General features: G+C 36.6%; 1 protein-coding gene across 2 annotated transcripts in view; it reads right to left on the reverse strand.

Annotated features, from left to right (window-relative positions):
- SLC7A2 (solute carrier family 7 member 2) overlaps positions 1-16656 on the reverse strand; it is a 70498-nt gene that overhangs the window by 12657 nt on the left and 41185 nt on the right. The window contains exons 2-7 of one of the 2 annotated variants that reach the window (XM_082863810.1): positions 14059-14449; positions 13423-13578; positions 9834-9999; positions 8541-8674; positions 7048-7270; positions 4642-4778 (exon numbers count right to left, since the gene is read on the reverse strand). In XM_082863810.1, the coding sequence (XP_082719936.1) occupies positions 4642-4778; positions 7048-7270; positions 8541-8674; positions 9834-9999; positions 13423-13578; positions 14059-14434 (1192 nt within the window). In that variant the 5' untranslated portion in view covers positions 14435-14449. Of the gene's footprint in view, positions 1-4641; positions 4779-5034; positions 5175-7047; positions 7271-8540; positions 8675-9833; positions 10000-13422; positions 13579-14058; positions 14450-16656 lie in introns of those variants that run through there. The other variant, XM_082863811.1, reaches the window with a different exon arrangement.

The raw sequence follows: 16656 nt of genomic DNA on the forward strand, positions 1-16656 counted from the left end.
GCACAATGATCAAGGGATCAATCCAAGAAGAAGATATAACAATTATAAATGTTTATGCACCCAACATAGGACCACCTCAATACATAAGGCAAATGCTAACAACCATGAAAGAGGAAATCGACAGTAACACAATAATAGTAGGGGACTTTAACACCTCCCACTTACACCAATGGACAGATCATCCAAACAGAAAATAACTAAGGAAACACAAGCTTTAAATGACACAACAGAGCGGATAGATTGAATTGATATTTATAGAACATTCCACCCCAAAGTGGCAGAATACATTTTCTTCTCAAGTGTACATGGAATGTTCTCCAGGATAGATCATATCTTGGGTAACAAATCAAGCCTTGGAAAATTTAAGAAAATTGAAATCATATCAAGCATCTTTTCTGACCATAATACTATGAGATTGGAAATCAATTACAGGAAAAAAACTGTAAACTACATGGAGGCTAAACAGTGCACTACTAAATCACCAAGAGAGCACTGAAGAAATCAAAGAAATGAAAAATACATAGAAACAAATGACAACAAAAACACAATGACTCAAAACCTACGGAACACAGCAAACGCAGTTCTGAGAGGAAGTTTATAGCAGTTCAATCTCACCTCAAGAAACAAGGAAAATCTCAAATAAGCAATCTAACCCTACACCTAAAGCGACTAGAGAAAGAAGAACAAAGAAAACGCAAAGTCAGTAGAAGGAAAGAAATCATAAAGATCAGAGCAGAAATAAATGGAATAGAAATGAAGGAAACAATAACAAAGATCAATAAACCTGAAAGTTGGTTCTTTGAGAAGATAAACAAAATTGATAAACCCTTAGTAGAGCTATCAAGAAAAAAAGGGAGAAGACACAATTCAATAAAATTAGAAATGAAAAAGGAGAAATCACAACTGACACCGCAGAAATACAAAGGACTATAAGAGACTGCTACAAACAACTATATGCCAATAAAATGGGCAATCATGAAGAAATGGACAAGTTCTTGGAAAGGTACTGAACCAGGAAGACTGAACCAGGAAGAATTAGAAACTATAAACAGACCTATCACAAGTAATGAAATTGAAACTGTAATTAAAAATCTTCCAACAAACAAAAGTCCAGGACCAGATGGCTTCACGGGTGAATTCTATGAAACATTTAGAGAAGAGCTAACACCGATCCTTCTCAAACTCTTCCAAAAAATTGCAGAGGAAGGAACACTCCTAAATTCTTTCTATGAAGCCACCATAACCCTGATACCAAAACCAGAAAAAGATATCACAAAAAAAAGAAAATTATAGAGCAATATCACTGATGAACATAGATGCAAAAATCTGGAACAAAATACTAGCAAACAGAATCCAACAACATATTAAAAGGATCATATACCATGATCAAGTGGGATTTATCCCAGAAATGCAAGGATTCTTCAATAAACACAAATCAATCAATGGGATAGACCACATTAACAAATTAAGGAACAAAAACCATATGATCATTTCAATAGATGCAGAAAAAGCTTTTGACAAAATTCAACACCCATTTATGATAAAAACTCTCCAGAAAATGGGCATAGAGGGAACCTACCTCAACATAATAAAGGCCATATAGGACAAACACACAGCAAACATCACACTCAATGGTGAAAAACTGAAAACATTTCCACTAAGATCAGGAACAAGACAAGGATGTCCATTCTTGCCACTCTTAGTCAACACAGTTTTGGAAGTCCTAGCCACAGCAATCAGAGAAGAAAAACAAATAAAAGGAATACAAATTGGAAAAGAAGAAGCAAAACTGTCACTGTTTGCAGGTGACATGATACTATACATAGAGAATCCTAAAGATGCCACCAGAAAACTACAAGAGCTAATCAATGAATTTTGTAAAGTTGCAGGATACAAAATTAATGCACAGAAATCTCTTGCATTCCTATACACTAATAGTGAAAAATCTGAAAGAGAAATTAAGGAAACACTCCCATTTACCACTGCAACAAAAAGAATAAAATACCTAGGAATAAACCTACCTAGGGAGACAAAAGACATGTATGCAGAAAACTATAAGACACTGATGAAAGAAATTAAAGATGATACAAATAGATGGAGAGATATAACATGTTCTTGGATTGGAAGAATCAATATTGTGAAAATGACTATACTACCCAAAGCAACCTACAGATTCAATGCAATCCCTATCAAACTACCAATGGCATTCTTTGCAGAATTAGAACAAAAAAATTTTACAATTTGTATGGAAACACAAAAGACCCCAAATAGCTAAAGCAATCTTGGGAAAGAAAACTGAGTTGGAGGAATCAGGCTCCCTGACTTAAAACTATACTACAAAGCTACAGTAATCAAGACAATATGGTACAGGCACAAAAACAGAAATATAGATCAGGATAGAAAGCCCAGAGGTAAACCCATGCAAATGTGGTCACCTAATTTACAACAAAGGAGACAAGACCATACAATGGAGGGAAGGCAGCCTCTTCAATAAGTGATGCTTGGAAAACTGGACAGCCACATGTAAAAGAATGAAATTAGAATGCTCCCTAACACCATACACAAAAATAAACTCAAAATGGATTAAAGACTTAAATGTAAGACCAGACACTATAAAACTCTTAGAGGAAAACATAGGAAAAACACTCTTTGACATAAACCACAGCAAGATCTTTTTTGACCCACCTCCTAGAATAATGGAAATAAAAACAAAAATAAACAAATGGGACCTAATGAAACTTAAAAGCTTTTGCACAGCAAAGGAAATGATAAACAAGACAAAAGGACAACCCTCAGATTGGGAGAAAATATTTGCAAATGAAACAACAGAAAAAGGATTAATCTCCAAAATATACAAACAGTTCATGGAGTTCAATATCAAAAAAACAACAACCCAATCAAAAAATGGGAAGAAGACCTAAATAGACATTTCATCAAAGAAGACATACAGATGGCCAAGAGGAATGTGAAAAGATGCTCAACATTGCTAATTATTAGAGAAATATCAAAACTACAATGAGGTATCACCTCACACCAGTCAGAATGGCCATTATCAAAAAATCTAGAAACAATAAATGCTGGAAAGGATGTGGTGAAAAGGGAACCCTCCTGCGCTGTTGGTGGGAATGTAAATTGATAAAATCACTATGGAGAACAGTATGGAGGTTCCTTAAAAAACTAAAAATAGAACTACCATATGACCCAGCAATCCCACTACTGGGCATATACCCTGAGAAAACCATAATTCAAAAAGAGTCATGTATCACAATGTTCATCGCAGCACTATTTACAATAACCAGGACATGGAAGCAACCTAAATGTCCATCAACAGATGAATGGATAAAGAATATGGGGCACATATATACAATGGAATATTACTCAGCTATAAAAATAAACGAAATTGAGTTATTTGTAGTGAGGTGGATGGATCTAGAGTCTGTCATACAGAGTGAAGTAAGTCAGAAAGAGAAAAACATATACCTTATGCTAACGCACGTATATGGAATCTAAAAAAAAATGGTGCTGATGAACCTAGTGGCAGGGCAGGAATAAAGACACAGACATAGAGAATGGACTTGAGGACACGGGGAGTGGGGGAAACTGGGGTGAAGTGAGAGAAGCATCAACATATATACACTACCAAATGTAAAATAGATAGCTAGTGGGAAGCAGTGGCATAGCACAGAGAGATCAGCTCCGTGCTTTGCGAGTACCTAGAGGGGTGGGATAGGGAGGGTGCGAAGGAAGCTCAAGAGGGAGGGGATATGGGGATATATGTATGCATATGGCTGACTCACTCTGTTGTACAACAGAAACTAACACAGCATTGTGAAGTAATTATACTCCAATAAAGACATACTAAAAAAATTTAAAAAGAACTGTGAGAAAAAAAAAGGATCTGTCCAAAAGCATTTTACGTGGATATTATGACATGCCAAAAGGTAGGCAAATGGAGTTTGTGTTGTTTTTTTTTTTAACATGACTTAATATCAAAACTGTTGAAAGGGAAAATAGATTCCTAATGGGGTTTATGACCGTATAGGTATTAGTAACTCTTCGAGAACCATGATGGCCCAGGAGGTGGGGTTAGCCACCATACTGAGGGCAGTGATAACAATGACCAAGTATAAATTATCTTTGACATTTCTTATATTTAATTAAGAATGGGTAAACTTTAGCTTTTCAAAAATCCTATGGTCGTTTAGCAATATTCAACTTAAATCCTGGACGAAAAAGAAAATATTGAATCATTATTTTTAATTAACAATTCAAGTATTAAGTAATCATTCTTTAATTAACATTTCGTGTGTCAATAAATAATTGTATGTGGTCATTCATCGATCTGAAAAGCATTTGATAGCTGACATATAGTGAAGAACCATCACAGACCTTTGCGCATTTGTTAGAAGCCCCAAAGGTTAAGATAACGAAATAGGACCAAATCCCAAAGGGTCAGTTATGAGTTTCGGTAGAGCACCGCCACCACAATTTGCAGATGTGATTCCAATGTTTATACCCTAATTTATCAGTGATTTTGTTCTTAACTTACATGCACAGCAAGCAGACCCTCTTTATAAGTCCATGCATGCGCATAAAATGCTCAAGTCCAATGTTGAAGAATCCTATGTTTGTAAAGCTTACCAGAGATGACCCCTGCAGTCAATGTGGCAGCTACTGGTGACTGCCTCTTACTCACTCTGGCAAGAAATCTAAACAGTAAACCATCCCGGGCCATGGCAAACAGAATTCGGGGCAAAGGAAACATGGAACCCAGAAGACTAGAACAGAAAAATTCATAATCCACATGTGAGTTATTACAAGTATTATTCTAGATGAGTATATACTGGTAAAGACTGGACACACTAAAGTACAGAACCTATAGCAAAAAGAGAAATTCAAAATCGGAAATATTCACAAAAAAGTTATTAATCTTTATATATATAAAAACAGAAAACGACCTAATTTTCCATTTTTTTTCCAGAATCCTCGATGAAAAAAGATCCCCCTTTACTTAATAAAAGTCAACTCTCTCACCTGCCACCGCACCCGATGATAAAGTAGCAATTATTGGTGTCTTCGTTTTGGAATTGATTTGAGCTAGACATTTGAAAAGCAACCCATCCTCCGCCATAGCATAGATTACACGAGGCATTGGGAAAATGGATCCAAGAAGACTGAATAAAAAGCAAACACATGCAGTATGGCAAACACATTCATGCAAGATTACATCCCAGAACTGAAATTAAGTAATCGCATAAAACTCAGCATCACAGCTGTGATTATGAAGTCTTGTTATTTTTAAAATGTATTATGATTGGGCATTTAAAAATAGATACCAATTAACCATTGTGCTACTTATTATTCTCTTACAGATATTTGCCCAGCACAATTATCAGACTAAAAACAATACTGCAAATAATTTGTGCAGGCCCATGATTACTACTAGATTAAAACTAAGGAATTAAGACCAAAAAAACCCCCAATTATATCATTAAAACATTTTTAACTTAGAAAATAAAATTTATAAATTGATATGTAATTACAGAAAAGATTAAGTAATTTGATTTTATAGTATAGTCACTTCATTTATTCAATAACTACACATTTTTCATATTTATTTTACCATTATTTTTCCTCATATAGTGTGATCTTTGATCAAATTAATAATTCTTAGCATCATAAGATAATCAAGACAGAAAAAGACACACAAAAAATCAACTCACTGTATATTTAGTACATAAAAACAGCCGCAATTAAACGTTAGTAACAGTGCAGTTTAAGAAAATGATTTTTTGCTTTAGATGTTTTGAATTACTTGTGTGTTTACTGGCTGCATCATTCCATACATGAATTAGTTGTAAAAAATAACCACTGAAAGAGAAAGTAAGTAAAATATATTTTTTAAATCCATCTTCTTTATCTTTTAATAAAGCTGGGTTGAGTTGGCCACAAATAAATCTTTGTCCATCTCTCTTCTAAGACCATGGTGGCAAGGTATCACCACAGTTCAGATTTCTGAAACTGTTTGAAACTATTTAGAATAAACCTCAACACTGGCAGATGGCTAAGAAACCAACAGGGGTAATTTCTAATTGCTGCTTAATATTATCTTGAATACAAAATAAAAGAGAGTTTGAGGGGAGAAAAAGCTAGGCTGATGAATTATACAAAAAAAATTCTTTTTCCAATTTCAGACTTTTAAAAAATTATTTTCACTTCAAAAAATTAGTAATCAAGCAGAGATTAATTTTTCTCTTCGTAAGAATGCTCTAAGTATAGCACACTATAAAACTCAAATGAAATATCTTATGATCACATGTTAAATTAAAATATGAGTAGCTCAGGAAACTTGAGAAACGAATCATAAAATATTAAAATAAGCAGCTACTGAAAAAAAATAAATAAAATAAGCAGCTACTGAAAATCTGAATACTTGAGATTCAACTATTCTTTTCGCATAGATTTATACAAATTTCCACCATTAACTTGAGAACAGTAATTTCCATTTCTACACCAAATTCACTCTGATCAGTGCTGACAGGAAAAACTCTCAGTGCTTCATAATAAAAAGCACATTATACTTAACAATGCCACAGCATATAGCTTCCACTCATTACAGACTTGATATCATTTTAAAAGACAGCAGAAAATGTCAAGTCTGCACATAAGGTCTCAATTGTCTGTAGCACTACAAGTAACACCAAAGCCAGCAGGGGAACATACTAGTATAAGCATTGTAAAGTTTTACAGTACATATATATATATGAATATGTATGAAATATATAATAAGTGTGTATTAATGCCATATATATCCACAGAAGCTTGGATCATCATTATCTTGAAAAACTGAGTTTTAACTGACGGGGGAAACGTTTTTATCACTTAAGATTTTGATATGGCAATTTGGGCGAACTATTCAGAGAATACAGTTGTATAATGTGTTCCTCCTATTAGGATTATTTTTAAAACATACAAAAGCAATTCTTTAGGCACTGACTACCTTTGCAGTAGCCCAGACAGCCCTGCCCCAAAGGCAATGCAACGTACCTTGTTGACAAAGCACAGAGGGAGCCTGCTGCAACGACATATTTGGCTGGACCCCATCCAACATACTCAAACGCTACAGGAAGGGGGCTTTTCTCATCGAGGAGGTAGTATGGCATCATCAGTGTTAAAGCTGCTGAGACCCCAAAATAGGCCATAAAGCAAACGAGCAGAGAAGTCACAATTCCAATAGGAATAGCTTTCTGAGGATTCCGGACTTCCTCACCTAAGGAAACATAAACGAAAGATTTGCATAGTTAATAAAACATGAATAGGTAAAACATGAATTCTTCTTCTCCTTCATAGTAATTCTACTCTGCTCTGTCCCTTCTGTTTTCTCAGCTTGCTCCATCTATGCTACATGACGTTTCTTCTCTTCTTGAGGGTCCTGTGCTGTCACATAAAGATCAAAGCCCGGGCTTCCCTGGTGGCGCAGCGGTTGAGAGTCCGCCTGCCGATGCAGGGGACGCGGGTTCGTGCCCCGGTCCGGGAGGATCCCACATGCCGCGGAGCGGCTGGGCCCGTGAGCCATGGCCGCTGAGCCTGCGCGTCCGGAGCCTGCGCGTCCGGAGCCTGTGCTCCGCAACGGGAGAGGCCACAACAGTGAGAGGCCCGCGTACCGGAAAAAAAAAAAAAAGAAAAAATAAAATAAAAAAGATCAAAGCCCAGAGGCAAGAAGAGAAAGCAAGAAATCCTGCAAGTCAGTTTCCCATTTCCAGAAAGAAAAAATATGTTATCCCAGCACTATTAAATGTTTAGGGATAGAACAGAAGTCTTAATCCATTTGGAAAATGATTCCTCCACAGAGATTACACATCATGGCATTCTGCAGGCCCTTAATTATGAAGGCTTCCATATATATGAAGACAAACTTCTACTCAGTGCATTGATTTATATTAAATTTTAGTTTTAATAAAAAACAGCACTTTTTCAATCTTTCTAATACAATTTGGCAGTTGAAACACCCAAAATATGGTCAATTATAAGGCCATGCAATAATGTGAACCCAGAGGAAGCATTTAGAGACTAATTGTAGCATGATTACTTTGTTGTACAGGATAAAGAGAAAAGAATTACCACAACGTATTTTGTCCTGTTAAAGAAGAAACAATTTAAGAGCATGATCATCGTTGTTACTCACTGTGATAGCACTTTCAGACCAAAGCACTTTCAGACCAAAGGTTAAGGGTAGTAATTATGACCAACACTTATAAAGTAGCTGACAACTTGCAAAGTATTTTTCATAATCTTAGGTACCCTTCATAACATCTGAGAGGTAGGTATTGCTCTCCTGATTTTACCAATATGGAAACCAAAGCTCAGAGAGTTTCACTAAGTTTCTTTTTATACAGCAGGTGTTACTTCTGGGTCTGGAACCAGCCCTTATTATCCCAAATTCCACTCTCTTCCCTTGAACCTCTGTTGTCACCTATGGGTACTCATGTGGTTCAAAGAACAATTTTTCCTTCGACATAGAGCTAAGAGTTTGCTCTTACCAGTTGTTGCAATGCAGTCAAATCCCACAAAGGCATAAAAGCAGGTTGCAGCCCCAGCCAAGGTTCCTGCAAAGCCATAAGGCATAAAGCCACCAGCCCCATAGATACTTGTTCCATTTTCAGAAGGTGGCTCCCTAAGGAAGAGAAGAAGCACATTGGAAAGTCATTTTCCTAGAAAACTGCTTCTTCAAGCAATTTGTCTCAAACTACAGCCTCGGAAGGTTATTGTGTTCATCAGCCCTTGGAAGCTGATGTGTACAAAACTGAAGGTAAACTCTGATTTTTTTCACCCTATCCTAGAGGATGGGGTGGTGTTCTCAATAATGGCACCCCTCTCCGGTTACCAGCACTCAACTAGAGGCTGATCTTTAGCATAAGCAGAAGACTCAGATCCACTCTGGCCGGAACTCATAGCCAGGCGGGATTTTGAGAACAGAGACCCCATATATGGGCCATGATCTGAAATAAAGACAAGAAACTTTCTCTTCTTGTGGACAGTGGGGCAGACTGTACATCTGAAAAATTTACTAAGAGGACTTTTGACAAGGTGAAATAAAATTCTCTAATCTTGATTAATAATACTGAAGTTGAATATTCTATTACATGTGAAAAATTATATAAAACCAGAGGATACTAAATTTTTGCCTCATCAGAATGGCTACAAACAACATATGTAAAGAAAAACATGTACATGTACATGACTTCATGTAATAGGCATTTTTGTAATCTTATTTACACATAGGAATATTATGCTTAAATAAATCTTAGGATGAAACCTTTCATATATAATTAATTTAATATTTGAGATTATCAGGTTTAAAGTGAAATACATAGACAATTCTGCTTATGCAATCAATAACATTCTCAAAAAAACCAGCAGGCGTGAAAATTACTACAAGGTTGAAAGGATGCAATGGAACCAAAGAGTGTCCCCAAAGGAAAAACTAAAGGATGCATGACTCAGAAATGCTCTTTGTTATTTTGAGGTGACAAATCTTTGGAGGGAAAAAACCATCCTTCCAATGGTTAGGACCTGTCCTTACTCTTCCTTAAAACTGGAGCCAGGCTTGAGATTAAGAACCAGCAACTGCATGGCTTTAAGCAGCTGCTCCGTAGTGAGCACACCTACGCATTCAGGAAGAACAGTCTTGAAACAGAACAGACCTTCAGAAAGTTCTCTGAAGCAAAAAGTTTGAGAACAGTTTTTCTAGAGGAAAATGTAACATATGACAAAAGCAAGCAAATATTTTAAAAAAACCTCAAAATAGGAGAGGAAAAACCCGAATATTTAACCTGGCACTTGCAGATATATTTTTGAGAAACTCTTCACTAATCTTCCAGTTTGCCACGTTTCCTTTCACAAACCCAGCGACCATAACAAAGAGAAGGACCAGGATATTGATGGCTGTGAAGACTTTATTCACCCAAGCAGACTCTTTTACTCCAAAAGATAAAAGACCTATGGAAAAAGAAAGGGTATTTTAGTGTTTACCTAACCTTTAGGAAAAGGCAACAGCATTTTGAGACAGTTACAAGCTTTAGGATATCCTTTCATCAGCATTCATATATTTAACTGACATTTACCCCTTTCTATTGAGAGTTCTTAGTCACCTAACTGTGAATAAAACTAACTTGATTTCAGAATGCAGACTGTGCTCATAGCCAGGAGATCCCAAACTCTCTGATAAATGAATCAATTTAGTAACTGGCTTTTATTATCAATGGGTAGGTAAAGTAACTTAATTTTAATGAAATGCTGTTCTAAAAAGCCATTCAAGGTTAATGGCTGAAGAAATTTTAAAGTAGAAGCTCAATCATATTGTCTGCCTCATATTTACAGAACACATTAAACAAAATAATGATTCAATGGTCATGACAAAAAATATTTTGTTAAATCTATTCACGTTAATAGTTTTATTTTTATATTCTGATTGTAAATGCAATCCATTTCCTATTCAAGTAACCTGAAGATACAGAAAAGAAAAAAAAAGAAAGGAAATAAAGATCAAGTGTAATTTCCTTTCCAGAATTTTGCACACACCCACACAAAGACACACAGGCACACATTTACATGTGAACAACATATAACCTCATTTTTAACAATCACAGACTCTTCTACTATATGGAGACACTATATTTTACTCCTATATTTACAGACAATCAGGTCACTGTGAGTTTCTTACAACTATAAACAGTACTGACCTAATCATCCTTTTATAAATATCTTTTTACACTTTCTAATTATTTCTTTACAATAATTTTCTATAAGGTAATACCATAACAACGGTATACACTTTATGTAAGACTTTTGGTTCACACCATCAAAACAGTCTCCAGAAAGTTTGGCCCAATTTAAATTGTCCATTTTTTCCCATTAGGCTATTCTTATTCATATTGATTTATAAGACTTATTTATACAATAATGCTATAAGCTCTCTCACTGTATATGTATAGAGCATGGTTTCCCCAATTTATCATGCACTTTTAATCTTAGTGTTGATTAAACATGTAAGAAAGTTTTAGAATATAAATTTTTCCTCCTTAGTTTCTACCTCTAGAAAGATTTTCCCTAATATTAACCCCAAAACATTCACTTTTGTTTCCTTCCAGTACTTTCATGATTATATCTATCATATCTATATCTTTAATACATCTTGTATAAGATATGAATTATGGATCGAAGAAAGTTTACTTTTTACTGTTGGGGAAATAACTGTGATGAAAGGCTTATATCACATACATACTTGCTTCTTCCCCGTATCTGTACCACCCATTGTCAAATAAGCAAAATTATCCAAGTAGAGATGAGAAAAGCTGAATTTCATTCTCCTACCTGTATAATTCCCAGAATTATACAAGAATACAACTATACTAATATAAAGGAAAACTGTATGGTCAGTACAATTATTGACTCCGTCAGTACAATTATTGACTCTGTGACTATCTGTCAGATTAGGAAACACTATATAATTCTACACCTTGGAAATATACACTATACTACTACACATTTGGGAAAATAACAAAGCCACCGCCAAGTTTTATAAAAGTTTCCCAATACCCCAAGTGCACTCTCCATTCTGAGATCCCCAACTCCCACCAGTAAATTAGCCTTCTCATCTAAATGCTGCATACACTTCCCTTGTATCTTTAATAAAACAACAGCCTCAGTTGGCAAGACATTTGGCATTACAATATGAATAAAGATTACAACAGGAGGTTTTGGTCTTTGAAGTTTCTAAGAACAAAGTTGTCATGTAATCTTAGCCTGTCCTGAAAGAAAAGACATGATGGTTGATGAACATGGGACATAAAATACAGGCCAAGGCCTGAGTCTTGCCATGGAATTTAATGACTGAAACTGTGCCATAACTACATGCTTCTCATCGTTTAGAGATTAAAGCTGAATATTTAAGGTCACTGAAACCATCCTTAAATAAAATGTGATGTAACTAATTTAATGTTAGCTAGGCGGTTGAGAAACCGAAACAAATAAAACCTATCACCTGTTGAAAAACAATTCATGCAATTTTTCTTGACATTAGAAGGAAAATGCCAAATAACTTGGACCTATAAATTTTGTTCATGTCCCTACCCATATCCCTACCTAAAACATTAAATTAATGGCTAACATTTTAAAGGGTAAAGTTATTTTTTTAATTATGTAATTTTATAAGGAAAAATTATAGAAAGATAGGGAGAAAGTAGCTAGTGACAAGGTTGGACAGGAAAGCAAGGGTCTATCAACCAGGAAACGGGAGCAAACATGGACTTTATTCTTAGTGCAATCCTTGATGGATTTAAGCAGGAGTGCCATGTAGGATGACAATCAAAATTGAAAACGCTCAAATAATTAAAACAAATATTAGGGGACAGCAGGGATGAGCTATGCCTACAAAATAAAACTGCCGGCCATCTAAGAGCTTACCATGCATCAAGCAAAAAGCCTGCACAAGATAAACATTGACGTCCTCATTTTATGGATGAACAAACTGAGTCATGGAAAGATTACGTCACTCAATGTTCTAAAGATAGTAAGTGGCAGAGTAGAATTGAAAACCTGGTCACTCTAATTCCTATGCCTTTCTAAACTATTATGCTACATAACTGATGAAACCAGGAAAATTCTAGTATCAAGTATGTTTGTCTCCATAATGTCTACATTAAAAAAAAATGACGGGTGGGGGCTTCCCTGGTGGCGCAGTGGTTGAGAGTCCGCCTGCCGATGCAGGGGACACGGGTTCGTGCCCCGGTCCGGGAAGATCCCACGTGCCGCGAAGCGGCTGGACCCGTGAGCCATGGCCGCTGAGCCTGCGCGTCCGGAGCCTGTGCTCCGCAACGGGAGAGGCCACAACAGTGAGAGGCCCGCGTACCGCAAAAAAAAAAAAAAAAATGACGGGTGGTTTGAATATGTTCCCTTTTTCAACCAGATGTCTACATTATATAGGCATAAACAGAAAGACAGAATTTCTTCTAGAAACAGTATGCTTGCAAATATCCTTAGTTGTAACTAACAAGATGAAATAAGGCCAAAAATTTTATATCCTTCCTTATTGAAGCTTTGTTGCCATTCCTGCAAATCTCCAATTAGTATTATAAAATTTATGTACTGTATCTGATTATTTAGTGCATTCCAGGTGTCACGGACTCAGAAGTACTATTTCTACCGTTCCATGTAATTTAGATTTATTTTTGAAACATACTTATCACAGAAGATAAAATGGGATTCTGGCTAGTCACAAGGCCCACAGATGTCCAATAGTAACTTATGTGTATAAGTATGCTGCCTAACCTTCGAACTCAGGTCCCAAATTCAGTGGTAACCTATTTTCCTGGGACAACTAGCCCGGCTCATCTTAGGGAGAAGTGTAATTGGTTTTCTTACCTGCTAGAAGTAATATAAGGCACACAGCAAAAAAGTCAGGATACTCTGCAAGGCCAGTATAATTCATTTTGAAGTATGTCCTGAAAAACTGACCAATCTGTTTGCTAAGAAGTTCATCAAAGGTGCCACTCCAAGCCCTTGCAACACTTGACGTTCCTTCCAAAACACAGAACGTTCAGAGAATACAAGGTCAGTGGGAGAAAATTAACATAACATCTTTTGCTACTCTATTCTAGGATAATCATGGGTTAGTTCAGACAGAATTGAACATTTTAATCACATATAAAATTATCTTGATAACTTTATAATTACACAATAGCAATGAAATGCTCAAGTCCATAATTGTGGAATCAGGCAATTTTATTTGCATTAAAGAGCTATCGTTTTTTAAGAAAGGTTTTCAAACCCACTAAGTGATGGCATATTCAGAGATGAAGCAGAATCACCAAATTTTGCCAACTAGAAGGAGACACTTTATTTAGAGATGAGAAAAATGAGACACGCAGGGATCAACAGATACATTCTGATCACCTAGTCGCTAATTAATGCAGACCTATCACAGAACCCTAAGGCCGCTGATTCAGGAGTGCCATTTCTACCATTTTACCCAATTTGGTTGATTTTTTGCAAACATACCTATCACATAAGATAAAATGAGATTCCAGCCAGTGATGAAGGCCCACAGTTCTCCGACAGTAACGTAAGTGTACAAATAGGCAGACCCAGTCTTGGGAACTCGGGCCCCAAATTCAGCATAGCATAGGCCTGCCATCACGGAAGCCAGTGCAGCGATGAGGAAGGAGACCACGATGCTGGGGCCAGAATCCGCTTTGGCAACCTCGCCAGCGAGGACGTAAACCCCGGCACCCAGAGTGCTTCCAACGCCCAGGGCAATGAGGTCCATGGTGGATAAGCAGCGGCACAGTTTGGTATCTTCTAGACTGTCCAGAGTGACGATTTTTCTCCGGATCAGACATCGCGCAAAAGACAGTGCTGCTCTGCAGGGAATCATTCTGAAGATGGCAACCTGAAGAAGAGAAGGGAGGGGGTTAAAAGCTGATCTGGAACTGTCATCCGTCCAGTTACCCTCCCAGCTTCTCCGCACAGCTGTGCCACCTGATTGCTTTTACTCCTTGCTGGAGGTGCGGCCCGGAGCAATCAGAAGGAGGGCTGAATGAGCCAAAGCTGTGATTTTCTCAGAGCTCACTCTGATGTGGCCTTTTAGAAGGATCTGCCACAAATGACTTATTTGGGGAGCAAAGGAATAGGAGCCTTGGGGGATTAAAAAGATTTGCCATTTTTGCTTGTTGTTGCAATTTTTAAGGATATGCCCATAGAAATATATTCCAAGAGATGGCTTATTTGTCGTTGCTTCAGGCAAAGGGGTAAATCACCTCATCTTTCTGGTTCTCTCTCTGTCTCTTTTCTTCAATCATTCCTTGAATTCATATTTTTTTAAGCCTTATTACACGCCAGGGATTGTGCCAAGATTATGTCTAGTATGGTGTGGAACGCTGGTATGGCCTCCAGCTTTACCAGACTTACATTCTAGGTGTTGCCTAAAAGCAGGTAAAAACGCCATCGTTATGTGGTCTACAGCTTTATCAAATATGTGTGAGCTCTGCTTTCATTTCATTGTTTCATTTTAATGTGGAGCCACTTGAACCTTTTAGAATTAAAAGAATTCCCCCCAAAACATGCTTAGAATTTTCTAAATAAAACTGCTATTCACTTATGCTTTAAGTATGCATTTGTAATAAAACACACATGCTTATTCGTATTTACTTGCAATCTCTAAATAAATAAATAAAGTCAAAGTCCATGCCAAGTTTGATATATTCTTTTTTAAATGGAATGAATAAGGTAGACAGAAGGTCTCACTCCCCATACCTTATAGGCCCAAACAACCTAACACTGAAAAAAAAAATTCATCAGGTTATAAAACGTGGATTTAGTAAGGAAAAAATACACATATTACAGTAAAAAGTCTGAAGCAAAATATACCAAAATATTAACAGTAATACTGGTAATATACAATATATATTATATAGCTAGTATGTTTCTAAATTTACCTCCAATGACTATGTACAACTTATATACAAAAGAAATATAAAAATGAAAAGGCACTATATGGCCTTGTCTATGGAGACATATAATTCAGAAGACTAAGAAATAACTGAGGAATAGGGAATATAATAATATATGCAGCTTCTCAGTCAATAAAGTTAAATGTATTTAACTTTTAGAAGTTCAGAGTCATGTTTACCCTGATTGCACAATGATCTACAGAGGCTGAATGTTATCCCTTCAATCTTGTTATACTCATTAGCAATAGCTTAAACTCATGAGATCACAGCTTGACATCTTCTCTGAAGAACTAAGGGCTTTCTATCCTATGAAATAAATCCTTGAACATTTCTCGACCTTAATCTCTATAAAAGAAAACTATTATTAAAACTTATTTCATTTAAAAACAGTAGTATAGGGCTTCCCTGGTGGCACAGTGGTTGAGAGTCCGCCTGCCGATGCAGGGGTACACGGGTTCGTGCCCCGGTCCGGGAAGATCCCACATGCCATGGAGCGGCTGGGCCCGTGAGCCATGGCCGCTGGGCCTGCGCGTCCGGAGCCTGTGCTCCGCAACGGGAGAGGCCACCACACTGAGAGGCCCGCGTACCGCAAAAAAAAAAAAAACAAATAAACAATAAATAAATAAATAAAAATAGTAGTATAATAAATTTTCTATACTGAATCTCAATGACTTACTGCTCATAAGAGAAAAACATTTCTGGGATATGCATAATCCAGTTTCATGCTAACCTTAGTATATAAAGCTAACTCACTCAACATTATTCACACATCAATATAAATGCAAGTCCTTGATGTTGAAAGCAGCTGATTCAAAGAATACAGAGAAAAATCCTAAAGAAAAATGAAAATGAGTGAAAAGTTCCTTGATAATAAAAATAAAGTTTTGCACATCATTATCGGCCACACCACCTGGCACAGTGCCAAGCATGCCACTTCACAGACACTTGTTGAAAAATTTGCAGAAACAGACGACATCTCCCATTGTGCCCATACTTGCGCTTCCAAAGTCAAATCTATCAAACTTCCATAAATCAAATGTGTATCAATTTCTACCCTTACCTAGCCCTTAAATAGCTATTTCTCATATAACACATCTAGAAGATAAGGGAGAGAAGTGTTTTGCTTAAAAAAGAATCAAGTGAAAAG

Source organism: Leucopleurus acutus (assembly GCF_964270905.1).
Source record: "Leucopleurus acutus genome assembly, chromosome: 21".
Classification (NCBI taxonomy): domain Eukaryota; kingdom Metazoa; phylum Chordata; class Mammalia; order Artiodactyla; family Delphinidae; genus Leucopleurus; species Leucopleurus acutus.